At 34.0% G+C, this 19783-nt stretch overlaps 1 protein-coding gene across 2 annotated transcripts in view; it reads left to right on the top strand.

Annotated features, from left to right (window-relative positions):
- The window catches only part of Ranbp16 (Ran-binding protein 16), a 195164-nt gene extending 180310 nt beyond the window's left edge, over nt 1–14854 (top strand). For both annotated transcript variants that reach the window (XM_085808991.1, XM_085808990.1), the window contains exons 25-26: nt 762–889; nt 14606–14854. In XM_085808991.1, the coding sequence (XP_085665117.1) occupies nt 762–889; nt 14606–14693 (216 nt within the window). In that variant the 3' untranslated portion in view covers nt 14694–14854. The remainder of the gene's footprint in view (nt 1–761; nt 890–14605) is intronic.
- The last annotated feature ends 4929 nt before the right edge of the window (nt 14855–19783 follow it).

Raw genomic sequence — 19783 nt, 5'->3', positions numbered from 1 at the left:
TGGCCTTTAATTAAAGAAATTTATAATTAAGTGGCTTGAAAGTTAAATTTTCAAATGATTTCCAGATATATGTAAAAAAATGGAATTAATGTTAGAAAAGCCAAATGAATGAAGAAAAATTCTGTTCTAAAATTCTAAAAGCCATCATCTTATTTGTTACCAACTTGAATATCAGGCACCTACATTTAAGATAATGTAAGATTTAAAAAAAAAATTCAGTCATAAAAGCTGAGGTATTTCATAGGTTTTAATCATGATATGATCCAATAATGAAATCCCACCAAACATGAAAGTTGATGGAGGTGTTTCCTGCCATTCTAGCAGAATTTTAAATGAACAAAATATTAATTAGATAATAAGTAGATACAAATTACAAACATAGCATATAAAAAAATCACTGCTTATAGTTTTTCATCGTACATTACCATTGTTTATCCACATATACCATGGCTTGTTTTGATGTCTGGATCCTGTAATTTTGGAAATACATCACTGTATGCTGTCCCAAGTATTAAATCATTTTTTTTTTTTTTTTTCAAAATGCAAGAAAATTGCAACTTATACCTGTTACACAAATTAAGTTGGCTAACCAAGAATTAATAGAGCTTACATTAACTAAAAACAAACTTCAGGATCTTCCAAAAATTTCTTAAGCAGGATTGGATTGCATAGGTGGGTTTCAAATGTTTGTGATGCATATTTTGTCCAGTGTTTCTTCTAAATTTTTTTTATTATTATTATTATTATTATTTTTTTTTTAGTATTTCAGTCAACTTAGGCAAAATATAATTAGCAATCAGCTACCTGAAAAGCAGTGTGTTATGGCTCAATGGTTTGATAGTCTAATGGAAGGAATTGAAAGAAATTTACAGACAAAAAATAGAGAAAGGTAATAAAGGTCTTATTTTATTCTTTTAAAATGATGTCAGTTCTGAAAAATTGTTATTTTTTCAAGTGCAGTAGAGTCCCGAAAGCTTGCCTGAATATGGACTGAAGGCTGGGTCAAGATTGTGAAAGTGCTGGGTTATCTAGAAAGATTTTAAGAAAGAATAAATACAGATGTTTCCTCAGAAAATACAGTCCTTGTATATATTTTTACTTGAGAATACAGCAGTTAACAAAGAATGCAACACTGTAACTCAAACTGCCCAAATGCCGTTAAACAAAGGAAAAGTGCCTACTTTATGAAGGCATAGAGCCTTTACTAATGAAAATTAACGAATACGCATTGTACAGTAATTTAACTGATAAAACAGACCTCAGAAAAATACTTTCTAAATGCATAAAGCTGTCTATAATGAAAATTAGCCGACTTTGCAAAAACTGGCTACTTTTTTAAAGAAATGCAAAATATTTTATTGTTTTCTCTACTGCAGTCTGTGTTTTGATGCTTCATCATGAACATGATGAAGGATCAGTAAGTCTATTTGATGCACCTTGTTCAAAATACTGAAGGGCGGCTTCAACAGTCTTAAGTCCCTCCCTATGTATATTTTAGGGGCTTGTATGGTGGAGTCCTCAACGTCAACATCTTCATCATTTTATGGCATTTCTTCATTAACTGTGATACTAATAATTTCTGCAGCAGACATTTCTTGCTCAGTATCATTCTGGAACCACTGTACAACATCATTTTAATTGGCTTCCGCACATCTAGGAACTCTTTCCAGGAGGTCGAATAAGTTTACATTTTCTGCATCACCATGTTCAATGAACTCATTTCCGTCATGATCAAGTTTTCATCAGGAATGAACTAGTGTTAATGACTCTAACTCGTTCCAGGTATCCGCCATCCATCCAACAATATCCAGTAGATTAATTTTCTGTAAGTTGTGGATAAGGCATTGACCATGATCATTTGCAGAAAGAAAGGACGATAACAGTTTGCACCTATAATCTTCTCTTGAGACTAACCAAAACTCCTTGGTCCGTTGGCTGGCATAATACTATGATACTGAGTGGCAAAAACATTGCTTGTATGTCCCCATTTTGTAACTCTTCAATGTCTGGGTCTTAAGATGCACTGTCCAAAATCATAATAGCCTTCCTTGGCAGGTGTTTAGATTTTAAAAATCACTCAACCAATGGAACAAATACTTCAAGGAACCATTCTTTGAAAATGGCACAGCTAATCCAGGCATTTTACTGGTTTAGATACCAAACGGAAAGTTTATCCATTTCAGTGTGCACATGGTTTCTTTGATTTTCCTTTGATAGCTACTTTTAATTTATGGTCACCTGTTGCATTTGTGCATGCTAGGATTGTTACCCTCTCCTTGCTCCTTTTAAAACCAGGGGCTGACTGTTCATCCTAGAAAGCAAAACTTTTCACGGGGAACAGTTTTCAATTTAACACTAGCGGGCAAGCCCGCTTTCATTCGCCGATGCCTTCGTGGAGCACCCGCTTCATTCACATATGCTTCGACAAGATATTGCTAGCTCACTTGATTCATGTATGCATCCACAAGATATTTTCTAGTTCACATGTTTGCTAGTGGGCAAACCCGCCAGCTGAGCTGGCAGAAGATACTGCATACAAGATACACATGCAGAAAAACACGAAAACACCAATGCAGCCAGCCCGCTCGCCGGGATTCGAAAGTTGGACCGAACTACCAGTGTTCAGCGTTTTTGCATGGGCTGCACCTGCTTTATTCATGTATGCATCCTTTCACCGGGATTCGAAAGTTAGACAGAACTACCAATATTTAGCGACTATACCGCTTTATTCACATATGCATCCACAAGGTACCTGTACTGACACTTATCCAGCCTCTTTAACTTTTGCTCCATAGACAAGTTCACTTGTTTTCTTTTATGCCATCACAGAGTACTGTCCATCACCCATGAACTTTGAAACATCTCTGAACAATACAGTACAGTCACTCACATTGAGTTGCGCAACGTGATTAAGAAATAAATTAACTAGCATAGGCTGCAAGGAGAATGAACAGCTGAGCCTGCGCTGCTGCCAGTCACATGGTGAAGTAGGAGTGTGACAAAGGAATTCGGGAAGAGGGGAACACACACACACAGACTACAACCTTGAATGAGTCTGCATGCAAGGTTTTATAGTCCTACCATGGTGTGGACAATTTATCTGAATACTGAGTTTTAGGGACTCTACTCTGTTTTAAGATGAAATAAATATGCTGTTGCTTTCCTGTATGTTTAATTCACGCCTTAAAACTCTATAAAAATCCTTAAAACATGAAACAACTTCAGGGTCTTGAAAAGGGGTTAGCTCTTTCAGGGTGAACTCTTTTTCATGGTTCAGTTTATAATAACTCAAATTAGCATCAGTCTAGAAATTAGTGTAAAATGTGAATAAAAGGTTAACATTTCTAGAGTGATATTGCACCCTTAAAGCATGTCGGCAATCAATGTTAACCATCTGCATCTATATTTGGGTTCTACCAACATGGTCCATATTGCTTCAGCTTGGGAACTTTAGCTAGTTACAGGTACTTTTGTTAATGTGTCAACAAAATATGAAGGATGTACTTGTACTGTGTACATATACTGTATTGCCATTAATGACAGGTTACCCATTGGAACATAAGTATTATTGCCTACAAGTCATTCATAGATGTCATGATCAAGCAGTATGTTGGGCTCTAAGTGGACATATTTACAGCTACTGCCATTGAAGTGAATGCTTGACACCATCTTAGTTAAGTTCAGCATGGTATGGTTATGAATAGCTACTAACTCTCCTCTGGTTTTACTGTTAGACTCCTGTTTTTTCTTCACATCTCCTAGTCTCCTGGCTGATCACCAAATCTCCCGGCTTTTAATTTTTAGCCATATTAAAGGGAAATATTTCCAGCAATAAATGAAATTTATTAAAGAATAGTGAAAGTTAAATTAGGCAAATTTTATTCTCCTACTTCTAGTTATTTCCAGAAAAATTTTGTTATTAAATTTTATTTCATCTGAATTGCAGTTTTAAAATGAAAATTTTATTGATCATTTAATTTTTCTTATTAAATTTTAGTTCGTTTAAGTCATCTTAATCTACTGTAGATATTTGTAGATTTTTATATGAATATTCAAGCAATGTTTAATCAGTTAATATTTGTATTTTCATTGTATTTAAAAGTACTATGATAAATAAAAGCTTTCCTTCACTAAGTGGGATTTTCTCTGTATAAAATTGCTAGAAGTTTTGAAGATTAAATTAGCTAAAAAACATAAAATTTAGAATATCTAATTAAACCCAATATCCTTACATCTAATTTATATTAAAAATAGTGGAATAACATTAATCATTTACTATAACTAAATTAATATCAGTTTGGACTTCTCTTATAGTGGTTTCATCGTATCACTTGAAATCCTTCTCGTTTCTCCACGATTTCTGACAAAGATCTCGCAGTTTTTAAGATTTCAATGTTGGCAGCTATGATTAGCTATGGTTATGTGATTTGATCATTCTATTCATGAGATTTCTGGGAAGTAGTAGTAAAACTGAAATGTGAGTTGGTTATAAAACTGTAAAACCAGCCTGGCAGATTAATAAATAAAGGTTATCAATGTCTCCTGCATTTGATGAAGTTAAGTCAATAAGCCTCTTCAGAAACTTTTTTTGCTGACCTTTGACTGGCTTTAGAAAGGGATGGCAGCTCTTGTGCTATCTATCCAAAGATGTTTGTAATCAGATTCATGAGTGAGCTGCCGATCGTTACATGGATTGCTGCCCATTGATTTATAATGTTGTAAAGCACATTACCAATGAACTTTGGATCAGTGGTAGAACATTTTGTGAAGTTATGAATCACACTAGGTGTAGAGATACAGTGGATATGGTTACTGTATAAGCAACTTGATTAACTGGAGTGTATTGTTCCTTCTGTGAAATCCGGCCAAGAATAAAATTCGTTCATCAGTGTGTTTTTCTTGCTGCTTGTCTTGGTTTGAATGGCTACAAAGCAGTAGTAAACAATTTCATTCTTCCAACTTTAAAACAACAGTTTAGAACTAGCACATTTCTATTTCAGCATGATAATATGACCATTCGATAAATAAAGATTATTATTTAGTTGTTTGAGAAAATGAGAATACATGAGCTTGACTAACTGCCTTCCAGTCTTAATCCATTTGGGCATCCTTCGGAGGAGTTGACTCAGTGGTTGCAAGTCAAAGCAAATTATCCAAAAGCTGTGAAGTGCAGAAGTGTTGTTTTGCTGATTGCATCCAAAATTTGCATCTTGATAGACCTAAAAGTAAATGCATGTGTGGAGAAAGAGCTGATGAACTGCACTCACAATGCAAAAAGATTTTTTCAAAATTACTTGCATCAGGGACAGCTGTTTTCGATGTGATAGGTTTAGTGACCAGTCTGTGGTACTGAGGGTCCCGAGTTGTAAACCTGGAGATGAAACAACAGAATTGCAAAGAACAGAGACCTTACATGTGTCCTCTATTGGCAAACATGACTATTAACACCCGAGTATACCAACAGCAACTGGTTCACAACATATATGATAGATTATGCCATAAGATCATCCAGGTTATATAATACAATTAGTGGCAGTACCAGCAATCACTATCACATTGGTGACCATAGGAAGTGACTGGCAGCTCTACCTTTGATCCTTCCACACAGGGTCTAGAACTTTTCACCGTGACCATCAGGACCTTTTGCTGTCAAGACATTTTCTTTACATTGACTGTATTATGTCTTGCCATATTATTCTCTGGCTAATATTTCGGTCAGAGCCATTTTTTGAGATACTGCAATTTTGAAAAATTTTTCGACCACTGTTTTTTAAGCATTAATGACCTAATGTTTTTGCCGTAACACTATTATATACGTACAATACACTTAATTATCACATTGAGAAAACCCAAGTAAATTCTTTTCCGGAGGGAAAGTCATTAATTCTAGGTAATATTTTAGTAATTTTAGATGTGTTACAATAGGCAAACAAAAGTATTAAATTAAATAGACTTAATACTGTGATATTGCAAGGTAATAGGCATATAAAAAAACTATTTCTTAAATATACAATAGCTAAACGAAATTATTAAACTGAATCAACTTAACATAATAAGGCAAGATATAATGTAATAGAGGCTTGTAAAGAAAAATATGTATTGACTGCATAATGCCTGGATGGCAAGATGTCCCGACAGTGAAATGACCTTCGCAAACAGTCCGATTCCCATCCTACACAGACAGCCAACTGCATCACAGCAGTGTCAACCACATCGTCATGCAGGAGTTTCCAACCAACAGCATCACATCGCTGCTGACCAGGCACTTAACGCTCCACCTCACAACTTAGTAGTGACACAGATGTGAACAGACCAGGGTATATAACTATGCCCACAAACCTACTTCTGCTACTATGCAGGCTGTCTATCAAAATATAATCATACCTGTCAAATTAAGGTTCTGAAAGGTATCACCAAAGTTTTTTATGTGCAGATTGTTCAGCAGGTACAAATTAAAGCAAAGCCAGCACCTGTGCATTTCTGTAAGTATAAATTAAGTTTTGCCAGGCCTTGCGAATTGCTCAGCTTTTTCTGCAATTGGAATTTCAAGGGAGAAGATGTGGGAGGCAGTCTGAGGGTCTCTCACTCCTCTTTCCATATCATCAACATCTGGAGAGTATTTCAGCTTGTTGCACAAGCAGCTTGTGCTTACAAATATCTCTGGATTCGAACCTGGGCTGTTCAGTACAACAGTCAGCACCACTAATCACTATCTGGGCAGCCTGTTTCAGAAACAGGTAGATGTAGAAGCTAGGCCACCACCTCTGTAATACTGTAGATGATTGAGGTATTGCTATGCCTAGCTGTTTGAGCTACTGCCCCAATTTAGAATTCCAGAAGAGAGCACCTCCGGGAGGGGAGCTGTCTCTTTTCCTACTACCAACCTTATCAGAAGATCTGAGATTGTCACATATTATGAGTGCTGTCTTGTCTCAAAGACACTATATGCGTACAAGCATCCGTGCCTTTTAGGATTTGAACACAGTTCGTTTAGAATGGCAGCATCATTAACCACTGCCCTGTCTTCGTGGCTGCATCAGAAAGAGGTACAGGTTGAAGCAAGGCCAGTATCTATGCATCCAAGTAGGCATATTAGGTATCACTGTGCCTTGCTAACTGCTTAGTTTCTATCCAGGATGGAATTCCAAGCAAGAGGATCCAGGGGTATGGTCAGGGAATCTTGCATCCCTCTTCCTCACTACAAACTTCTTGAGAGGATTTTGGCTCGATGTGTATTTTGAATGTCCGTTTGCCATACAGACATTATACATTTGTGAACATCCATGCCTTCTTCGCAAAATGCAGGCCTTTTAGTATTGCAGTCAGTATCACTACTACTTCCCAATCTGGATATCAGCTGTGTCTGATGTTATCTGTTTAGCAATCAGTCTATGGTACTCAGAATCCTCTACTCTAAGCCTGGCAGTGAAGCAGTCGAACACCCATGAACAGTGACCTTCACAGGCACCCTTCATTGCAACCATTACCATTAACATTTAACCCAATAGGCCAAAAGCAATTGGTTCACAACACCAATTATAGATAATTAGAGGTTCTAAGGCAGCAAGATTATAGATCAGGGGTTCTCAACTAGTGGTATGCTTACCAGTGGTGGTACGCAAAGAAGCAAAGTATTTTTAACTATTAAATTCAAAAATTAAAACCCCAACATCCTGATTGAGTTTTTTCTCTAACACTCATACATTTATGCGATCCCAGCTTTGTTCAAGAGTGGTAGTAGTACTTTGTAGTGGTGGTACTAAAAGTTTTCAGTTTTTGTTTAGATGGTATGCGTTAGTCAGAAGGTTGAGAACTGCTGTTATAGATGACAACCAACTAACGCTATGGTGCTATGCAGCCGACCAAGCCCATAAAGATATTAGGGGCAATACTCACAAAAATACTGCTATCTGCCTTTTAAAAATAAACAAGAAAACTAAAGTTAAATTTCTAAGTTACACTCAGATTAGTTATTAGTTAGAATTGACCACTAATAGCCTTGTGGTATTACTTAGAGCTCTAAATTGAAGTCCTGTAATTGAATCATGTATTGGTACTTTTCCGTTTTGCCAGCGCAAATGATAAAAGTCGCCAATAAATCTACAACTGATGCCAAACGGAATATCTTCACTGGTAACCTTTTATGCCTCATTTTAAAAACAAGTCGCAGCCATTTTTTACCAGATTGATTGTTTCTTTCAATACTGGCATACAATTACATAGAATATTTACAAAGATAATTAAATTTTGTGCCCTAAGACCATCCACGGTAATTAAGTCAATTAGGATGCAATCACACCGCTCACCCAAAGGCAAAAATATAGAACAGGCAAAATCAAGGGTTAAATTCATCAATTCTAATGAAAATGCACTAGCGAAGTAAAGCACTACGGTTTTACATAATTTCTGAGTAAGCTGTTCGTACGAATTGAAATAATTCTTGCATTTTAACTTGTATTCGAAGTTAACATTTAACTTGAAATTAATGTAGATAATTACTGAGAGAATTATATTTTTGTAGTGTAGTTCATGTGAGATGAGATCTCTTGGGGTCACGTGATACGAACAGGCGAATCAGGATGTTGAACCATGATAGCAAGTCTTTTTGCAAATTTATAATCTTTATTTATTAGCTTTTAACAAAATTATAAAGAACATTAAAATGTTTATGCCTTCAAAATACTAAAAAATTCTTAGAACTAACATTTGTTAACATTTTTTATGTGCATACTAATTTTGTGTTATCGGCTACAGATTGCAAGCTTTTGTTGTCGCCAACAAAGTCTGCTTGGCGAGATTAGCACTGGTGAAACAGAAAAGTATCCATATTTTATATTCTGAAAGAGAATTTGTTAATGGAAACATATTTTTAAGGGTTTAATGTGTAATGTGTGCCCAAGTGTGCCAAGACTACAGTTATATGTAAAGAAATTTTAATACCAGTATTATCATTACAGTTCTTGTGGAACAGTACAACTATAAATAATCACCATTGAGATTAATACTTTGATCCGAGCATGTAGGTAGGGAATGGATGGTTTCCATCAGTAACCAAGAAGTAGTAGTGTAGAAACTTCTTGGTTACTGATGGATCTAGTTTCGCACATTGTCCTTACCATCCTTGTCTCAAGTGAATCTCTGACCTTTCGGAGATTTTATAAAGGGGCCAAAGATATGGAAGTCACGTGAGGAGATGCTGGGGCTATAAGGAGGATGTTGCAGGACGTCCCATCGAAACTTTTCAGGGAGCTGGAGGGTCTTCTTGGATACATGTGGCCTAATGTTTTCTTGGAGAAGCACTGTCCCATTCAAGAGCTTGTTCTATACTTGTTCTTGATGATCTGTTTGAGCCTCATCAACATATTGTAACACTGCTCATTGTTAACTGTTGCATCCTGTTGTAGCCAGTTGATGAATAAAAGCCCTTTTTTGTGAAAAAAGAAACTGAATGTCACTTTTCAAACCTTCTGGGCAAAGTGAACTATTTTGGACAAGGGGAACCAGGATGCCATCACTCCATGCTTATCTGTATGGAGGCAGGGTATAAGTGATGACACCATGTTTCATCACATGCCACAATCTTAGCAAAGAAATCTGTTCCTTGCTCCGTGTGGATCAGGCGAACACTTAGTCTCACTGTTTTCTGATGATAGATGCTTGCACACCTACTGTGCTTAAATTCTGTCATAACCAAGCTTTTTGTGGATTATTTGATGCACAGTTTCTTTTTTTTTCAACAGTTCAACAGCAATTTCACATATGGTGATCCGATGATTCTGCCATATGAGCCTCCTCCTCAGCAGAAATTGGGGCACCATTGGTAATAATGTGCACCTGCCCAGGGTGGGGCAAGTCCTTAATGTTTACATGTCTTCCTCATAGTGTTAACACCATGGGAATATGGTGCATCATAGGAGACACTGCTCTTTATACATTTCTTTCATCCTGTGATAAATTTGTGAAGTATGCTTTTTGTCTGTGCAAAGAATTTGGATAACTGCTGCTAGTGCTGATCTGAAGGCATCCGTCATGTAATGAACTGCGGAAACAACACTTCAGAAATGAGGCTATGGATATGAAGCCGTTAACTAGCATCAGCAACTGGGAATAGTACCACACCATCTATTGGCTAACATATTTAACTCACTTGGATTTGATACAATGTCACTACAGCTAAGATCTCCTTTTCATATGGGGACACCTTATAAAATAGACTTTGAAATAAACAGCAGTATTTGGGGGTGGGGTTCTAATTTAATTTACTTTTTAAGAAATCTTTTTTCCTATTTGTTTATTGTAAAAGCATTCAGATGTAGAGTACTAGCATTGAGCTCTTTGAATAAGTGGTAACTTATCACAATTTAAAATTTTTTTTTATTACTGTGTACTTTTATGTATTCATACTATGTGTGTATTGAATATTTTTAATGTTATTTATTTTAAAAAAAATATTTTTGAAAGTGGTTTTAAGTGATTTAATTAATTAATATAAAAAGAAAACTTTTTTAATTTTGTGTTATCGGCTGCAGATGGCATGCTTTTGCCTCTGTGTGGACCTACCATATCTTTCAAACCATATCAGTTTTTACTGGATTCCAATCTATGGGTTAGTTGTTATGTAACTATTGATTGAGATAGGTTGTGCATAAGCTACTTGTTGGTTTAGTGAAAAAGCAAAAATGAAACTAGTTGAAGAACAGTGAATCTGTCTGAAATTTATTGTAAAACTTGGGTAAACATTCCATATGCTTAATCAAGCATACTTGGATGACTGCATGAGCTGAATGCAGTATTTTGATTTGTTTCAGTGTTTTAAGAAAGGCAGACGTTTGGTTGGTAAACATCCAAGGAATGGGTGATCATTCACATCAACAGATGGCCAACATGTTCAGAGTGCACTGTGAATATGAACGACATGGTTAGATGGTAAACAAAGAAGTCTACCAAAGATTTCTAGCATGGTTGAGAGATGTGCATAGGTAGAGACCTGACCTGTGAGGGTGTCAGTTATGGTGTTGCATTTCAATAGTACTCCAGCCTATTGATTGCTCCTAGCTACCAGTTAGCTGACAAAATGATGTACTTCTGTTGTGCCTGACAAATTCTGTTCTTCGAAATTGATCCCTCAGATTTCTGTATTTCACGGACTTAAAACCACTTTGACAGAGTGCAGGGGAATTTCAGAAGAATGTGTGGAAAACACTGCATGCCATTGAAAGAAATGATTCCCAGAAGGCATTCTAATACTGGAAGAAACTGTGGCAGTGGTGTATTGGACCTAGAGAGTTCTTTAAATGGTAATGGTAATGGAATGGTTTAAATGGTAGAGAATAATGGTAAAAATTTGTGAAATGAACAATAAAACAAAAAAGCAAAGTTGACTTTTTTTGAAGTCCTCGTATACTAGAAAAGTTCCTTGCAAAAAGAATTTTTCATGTATACTGTTCTAATTATATTTTTTCTTAACGTTCAAAATGTAAATTGTTGTCATCAGGTTTAATGAAACTGCACAATTTTCTTTAGAATAACCTTTCTTGAGAATTTCAAGAACACTGTGTGTTTCCTTTAGTTTTCATAATTATCTGTTCCAAATAGTGGCTGCAAAATTAAGGGACTTGTGTTTTTATCCATTATACACTAGTGTGCAAAACTTAAACAACTTTTCTGATTTTGGCTGTAACTCTGCAAAAAATCAACTGAAAGACATGAAATTCATACTGCAGCGGCAAAGTAGTATTTAAAGGAGAAAAAAGTGTAGTAACAAAAATATGAATAGGATGCATACAGTACGAAACGAATAGAAAAAGACATTTTTCACAAAATGGCATTGCTACAATATAATACCCAGCCAAAACGGCAAACTGCAAACCGAAGGGCTTTGATAAGGGATATGACCTTCTATAACTGCATTTGTTGCATTGCACCATCTGTTGATATTTAATGCCAGATTATGTAATAGTTGGGGTAAGGATTTTCATTCATCGAGGAACATCTCTTTCAGTTGTGTGTTGTTCTCTATAGGTTAAGGTCTTGTTGCCAGGCATCTTCACAGTAGATCGGTCAGCACGCTCCCCTGATATTTAAATCAGGGGAGTGTGCTGACCGATCTATTCTGTGGATATCTTCACTTTCCAGGGAGCTCCTCAACAGCATGAGTTCTCTATGACCGTGTGTTGTCATCCATAAAAACAAAGTGAAGATCAGTGGCACCTTTGAAAAGATGCGCATGGGGGATGATAACTTCGTCATGGTAACAATCTCTGGTAGCTCTGTTGAAAATGTGGAGTTCTGTCTGTACGTTCGTTCATCATAATACCTACCCACACAAGCATTGCCAGGACCACTTCACCGGTCTCTTTCCCTGATCTTAGTGGTATGAAAGTGTGTCCTTACCTTTCTCTATGAACTTACACCAAGAATTATTTTTTTGATGGAAACAACTCTCATCAGTAAAAAGGACATGATTCCGTTCATGAGGTGCCCAGTCTTTATAATCTCTACACCACTGTAAATGGTGCCACTGATGGTGTGCTGTCAAAGGTATTCAGCATGGTAGGTGAATAGGCCATTTTATGAAGTCATCTGGCCACACGCTAAACTGGGACACCCGTTATTCAGTTGCCATGCATAACTGGTGAGCAATGTTGCTTGCTGTCTAGTTTTTATCTGTTTTGACCTGCAAGGCAATATATCGGTCGTCAGTCACCATCAAGCTTTCTGTACAGCTATACCTGTTCTTTGGAAGGCTTTCAAACTCGTGAAACAACTCTTATATGTTCCAACCTCTTGGGCGACAGGTGTGAAATTATACCCCTCCTCAAGCTTGGCTATCATTATAATATGTGTGAAAGCATTTTAATGTTTTGTGTAGCCATACTGCATGTACAATCTCACTTTTACTTGCAAAAGAATGCCCGGAAGTATGTCTTCCTTTTTCTTTCTTTCTTTCTTTTTTTTTTTTTTTTAGTTGCCTTGCACTGCTCATACTGACTCCTCACATTTTGCATGCCCTGACATACCCTCTGATGTCATGGTGTTGATATTTGCTTATGCATCACTTTTCTACTGAGTTGGCTTTTCATTGTACTGAATCACAAAAAGCCCTTTTAAAAAATTTCGTGGTTGTAGGTTAAAAAATGAATTTGTTGCTTAAGTTTTGTACACTAGTGTATTTTTATACCTCATGAAGACTTAAAATAAAATGGATAAAAGTTTTAATTTGATTTACATCATTTATTCAACGTAACAATGCCAGTATTGTATATTTGAACATTTTTAGAAATGTTTCAACTGTAAATGAATTTATTCAAACATGTTAAAAGTTGTTTTAAATAAAGCAGATGTTCAAGTTTTAACATTTTTAAAATAAGGAAATTAATTTTGTAAAGTCTGCGAAGTCTGTTAAGGATTTTCCTGGTCCCTGTATCTATGTTTAGTAAAAATTTAACTTCCAAAATGACAAAAATTAACTGAGGTATTTAATTTTACAGTTTGAATTTTTTTTTTCTGAAAATTTAGGGTTGATACAGAAATTCAAGAAGGAAATGAATAAAATTGTAGTTAAAAATGGAATGCTGGATTAAAAAAAGTTTCTAATATAAACAGATTAACTGACAAGCTTGCTATTCAGACTGCTGCGAAAATTTGTGATCGATGCCATTTTGTTGGAAAAATAAATCTTATTTACAGAAACTTATGGAATTTGTGTTTTAGGCTTCACGTATTGGCATGCCACTAACTCGTAACATTATTTGCATAAATTAAAAATCAAAAGTATTTTTAGTCCATTGCTGGTTTTGTATGAATTTTATGTTTTAAATGGTTTTGTATGAATTATATGTTTTGTATGTCATGATTCTGAAGTAATTAAACTGCATGTGAATATTATTAATGTGATCTAAGCATTTAAAAATTTATAAATTACTTTTGTGAAAATATTTTTGTCATACCAAATGTAACAAAACTATAAATTATGGAAATTTGTACTCCAGTAAATCACAATGCAATATTGCTGATTACAATGGAATATCACTGAATCACATTAGGTTGAAAATACTCAATCTCAAAATGCCCTAATTTATTTTTAACCAACCCCTTAACAAAAACAGTAAAGACTGGTTTTGGGCACTCGAAATCTTATTACTAAATAAAGCTATAGGAACCAGGGTTGTATAAAATGTTAGATTTAACATTTACACTCTTCTGCATCATTTTAAACATTTCTGAAATTGAAATTATATGTCTGTGATCAACCATTGTGAAAGTGAAGGCTGTATGATGACTTCCTTTCACTTAATATGTATTTGAAACAAAATATTTTGTTTTAGTAAAATAATGGAGGGTTTTCTTGTACTGAAAGTGGGAGCATTTTATAAAGAAGCTTCTGCAGATGGCAAAAATACTGAAAGCTGCAATAAAATTGTATATTGTGTGCTTGAAGATCAGTGCAGTCTCATGCCAGAGATTTTGTTTGAATTTATGACAATGCCTATGTATATTTGTTTGCTTCTTTTTTAATGCATTTTTAAACTCTCATTTTATAAGATAATTGTGCCTTCCACAAATAGCCGGAATATATTTAATTTGTGTCCCCCATTCTTTTCAGGTTTACACAGAATTTATCAGTATTTAGGAGAGATGTAAATGATTCTCTTAAAGGTCCAAGTGTGTCCTCCATTTATGATGTAAATTGAACTCAGTGTATAGAATATAGAACCCATTAAAAGTTAACATCTTTCCTGGAATACTTGTATGAGAGGTTTGCATACTTGAGGCATCAAGCTCATTGTTAATATCATTGTTCATTGTTTTGTATGGCTGAATTCAACTGAAGATAAATTTTGAAAAATATTTATCACTTTTTCTTATGTTAGAGCATTCCATGATCATTTTCTCATAACTGCATTGCTCTTATATGCAAACGTGAACATAATATATTTTTCTACTGTTTGCTCAATGATATAAATGGATAAGACTTTCATAAAAAATACTCAGAAATTGAAATTGGTATTTTAGTGCTGGGATTTTTAGATAATAAATATGCTTTATTGATTATGATTCTGAGCTTAGTCATGCATACTTTGTTAAATAACTAATCTGGCCAAGTGAAGACTTGTATATTTATGCTCTTCAGTTTTTCATTTATTTTGTTCGAATGCTAAGCTTGTGTATCTGAGTGTTAAATTTATTTATTTAGGAAATTGTCTTGTTAGTTATTTTAACTGCACAGATGATTAAATTATGCAGTTTTCTTTTATTATAAAAATATTGCCAAATAGAACAGTGTGAATATTAAATTTTTAATTCTTATATATCAAGTTGTTCATTGTTTCTTAAATTACATTTTGTGATATTATTCTGAAATGTTTGCAACCTTTAATTACACTAAATGAAGTTCCTTCTCATGTTTGCAGTGCATCTCAGAAGTTAAAATACTGTATCATTCAGGCCTCTTTTGCCAGTTGTTTATTTGATGCTATTAGTATTCATACTGTTTCAGATCTGGCTGTTCTAGATGTGACTTTTTTTCCCCTTATATATGTGTAAGTCAAATAAATTTTCTTATAACTGTATAAGTTAACGGTCTGTAGGCTTGATGAATGGAAAAAATTGCATAATAGGGAAGTTAATATTATATGATATTATGCAACATTTCTGATTGTTGATAGAAATATCTATGATGTTTGAGTTAGAAATTTTCTCTTCACGTGTTTTGGTAAAATATGCTCATAGTTTACATAGTCCCACAAAATGTAGTTATTCCTTCTAAAGTTACTTCATTCGGGATATCAAAAGTGATCATTGTTGCTAAATGAAGTTTAAGGTTATTATTGATTAGTGTTTCTATGTTCAAGTCTCTATTTTTCATAAATTAAAATATATTACTCTGGCATTTCTTCTCAACTGACAGAATTGTTAAGCATTTAATTTAACGTAGCAAAAGGAATTATGTTAAAATAATTTCATACTGTTAAGCAGTAGGAAACCATTTCATAATAAATGACATATTATAAAGAAAAAATTGAATTTCATGTATTGTTTCCAAAATTTCCACTCCCTCTGCTTTTTCTTGTACATTTCTAGATATTAAAGATAATTTACAATTTTGTATGATTGTGAGGGCTTTAAAATTGGACAACCTATTCTGTTTTAAGTGACATGGTGCTGCAAAAATTACATCACATATAAAGATTGTCTTCAATCTGTAGAATGACATGGTTAACAAGTTTTCACAATCCTCTTCCTTTCAACAATTCATGTTTGGTTGAGCTGATAAATGCAACTAGTTATTTAGAGCAATTTCTTGCATTTCAGTTAAAAGGAAAACAAAATTGCCTCTATTGACATGTGTTCATGAGGCAGTCTAACGTAATGATACTTTAGTAAAGTGCATAATAGTTTTCTTAAAAGTCTTAATTGAGTGGATACTTGTCTTAATTGAGTGGATCTTACCCTCTGTTTTGTTTATCATTAACACTTCCTTTCCCCCCTATTCTGACATATTTCTGTTATTTTTCTATAATGTTCTTATTGTTATTTGCATCTGCTTTTGCAGTCAGCCCAAAGAATGAAACTAAAAATTGATAATACCTAACAGAAAAACATAAGCGGTTATTAACTTTATGACAGTTTATTTCTTGGGGGGGGGCATTTGTTTTGAATAAAATGTTGTTAACATGGACATGCATATCAGAAGTTTAACCAGTCCCAAAGAATTAACTGAAATTAGTTCTGTGACACATAAACTTCTAATGAGAAACATTGAAAAATAATCTCCATTTGTGTTTTTATTACTGCTTTTTTACAGTAATATTCAAAACAAATGTTATTATTCTTTATCTCTTAAAATTTATATTGCATAACTCTATGGAATGTAAGAAAGCTGTAGTTTCACACAGGTGAGGTTAGTTGTCATTGATTGTGAAATCAGAAGTACTAGTTTCTTGTATATTATCTACCTTTTAGTTTTGTTTTCTTGTACCTTAATAGTGTCATTTCTGTATTAGATTGTTAAAAGAGAAATACCTGATTCCTGGTTAAATATAAATTATATTCTTTATTCTTGAATGAAATCAGGTTATTTTGAAATTCATTTCTACCGAATAAGCATTTCAATGCTAAAATGGCTGTTACTTTGGAAATAAGCCTTTTAGGTCAGATTATTTTTTTAAATTCGTGCTTTTCATGATGTTTGTTGAGGTGTTGGTATTTGATCATGCTATAAATTCCCAGTTAACCAACTCTTAACCTTAGACTTTAAGGTGGATATGTAAATGGCTGGCTAATTAGAAAACAGTATGCTAAAAATAATCATCTGTACTACTCAGATTTAAGAAAGTATGTTTATATGTTAAGTAGAAAAAGGAATATATATATATATGTGTGTGTGTGTGTATTTCTTTTTATGCTTAACATATAAATATAAGAAATTTTTTATTTATTTCATTTATTGTTTTGATCTAAAGCATGCTACCCTTACCTGAAAGGCAGAATTAACAAACCACTGACAGAAGCATTAACTCGAGAATTTCAAAACTGATTAGTGGTGCTATTTCTTTATGTGTAAAGTAATAAATTTCCTATATCTTTGTCAACTGCCTTTTTTTTTTTGGGCTAATCTTGATTATTTATGATGTAGCAGCTTAATATTGTTCTGTAGTTATTTATAATTAATTCCATATCCTGTTAACAGTAGGATGGAACCCTGATATGAAGATTTTTCCTTGGATATGTTAAAAAATCTTATTGCTAATCCCTGTAGATGGGTGTGTAACATGAACAGTTTTAATACTCCTGGGTGGAGCTAGGGTACATGTTTGTCATTGTCTAAAACTGTAATAGTAGTGTTCACAGGCAGAAAAAATGGCATGCCCAACTGTAGTAGAAAATGACACAAGGGTATAAATCTGAGAATCTTATATCCCTCTTCCCCTACTAGTTAATCTTATAATAATTATTTCAGTTTGAATCTCTTAATTGCCCTTGTTTATCTAAGACATTTTCGAGTGAGAAGCTTACCTGGGATTTGGACTTTTGGGCTAGCAGCAGCAGGAATGGATGTTACAAAAATATTGAAGCCATGCACCACGTATTAGTGAAAATGAGAGCATATACAGCAGCTTTTGATATAGCTATTAAAGTTTGATTTGGAAAAGAAATGAACCTAACCTTATTTAAAAGTCCAGACACATGGCTTTAGTTATCAGTTAGTTAACGTTAGTTATGAAACTTTAGTTGAGAATGTTGCATAGCCAAAAGTAATATGCCCTGTGAAATGGTATGAGCTAGTATGCTGTTCTGTCTGTAGTCATATTCATAAACAAAGCTATTATCTACTATATTAGGAAAATATGTGAAACAGTACAAAGTCTTAAGTCTGGGCATCCAGAAAAATCCAGACTAAAAGCAAGTTTTTTGTAAGAATTTTTCTATCATAGTCTGTAAATGGAGAATATAATACTCAAGAAAAAACAGGTGTGCCATAAAAGCACTTTTTTTCTTGACAAACTTAGATTTCTGCGTGTCACTTTAAAACAACTGCTAGGAAGGGAATCACCATGTCAATGTGACAGTGCATTGATTCACGATACCATCAACCACATGATTTTCTTTTGTTGGCATACCATTGCTTTGCCAAAAAATTTTCAGCTGAAATAGCAGAAGAATTGAAAAGTAAAGAAAAAAAAAGTAGTGCATGATGTCAGAGATCATGTGATTTTTATGATGTGATAGTTACATATTCTCACATGACCTCAGACATCATCACAAATTCAGTGTCAGTTGGTTCCATAAGTTACATATTGTAATTTGGTTTGTAGCCATTTTAATTTTGATGAAAATTTTAAAACTATATTGCTAATTATCCATTAACATTCATTATTCTCTTCCTTAATTCTCAGTTAATTTAGGTTTTATTTTTAAATTAATTTTTCCATATCCATTGATATGGGCTACCTCACGTTTGGATTGTAAGTGCTTCTGTACAAATTTACTTCAGCTGGCAAATTTATTTCAGTTAGCGCTTTCTAATTTATTATTTTTTGTTTTATTTTAACTGTTAATGCTTTTCAATGAATTTTTCTGTCTTCATGGTTGATTTGTTTAACTTTATCAGATTCTCATTGCTAACGAAATCCATGTTCTTTAATTGTTAAATTTCTTTATATTGTTATTTCGAAAACTAATTTTGCTTTTATTTTAAAGTCTATTGTTTAGTCTATTATTTAAGTAAATTGTTTAGTTCTGAGCAATATAAACAGGCGAATGAATTTCATTTCTTTCTCTGTTTGAGTACCTAACATATAGCACTTAGACTATGAATTGCTTAATTATCACCATAGAATTAGGGAAAAAACTGCCTTAAAAGCAAAATGTGTAAAGTTATAAAATCCGGTATTAAGGTGCATAACTGTTTTATACTCATTTGCAGTACTTTTCCTTTCATTACTACTTTTTTTAAAGAATTCTATCTATCAGTAATAGAATACATTCTCCTTGTGCTTGAAGAAAATTTTTAAATTGCCTTTTCCACAAAAAGCAAACAACTCTAGTACACATTGTTTTTTCCTCTGGTCCTTAACAGAATTTTTTAGCATCGAAAGGAACAAGATTACTGAAGTATATGCTAAATAAATAAAAGTTGTCTTTGCCCCCTTAATAATATTGAATGTTTTATTACAGAACTATACTATGGAAAAATCCAATCGTCCAATGGCATCTCCATTCAAAGTATGGAACTTAGGAGTTCCAAACATAACTTATTTCATTCTTGGGTTGAACTGAT

This window comes from Stegodyphus dumicola, chromosome X2 (assembly GCF_044657685.1).
Source record: "Stegodyphus dumicola isolate Sdum_Otavi_A_Nest chromosome X2, ASM4465768v1".
In the NCBI taxonomy this organism is placed as follows: Eukaryota; Metazoa; Arthropoda; class Arachnida; order Araneae; family Eresidae; genus Stegodyphus; species Stegodyphus dumicola.
This window is presented reverse-complemented; position numbering and strand designations above follow the sequence as displayed.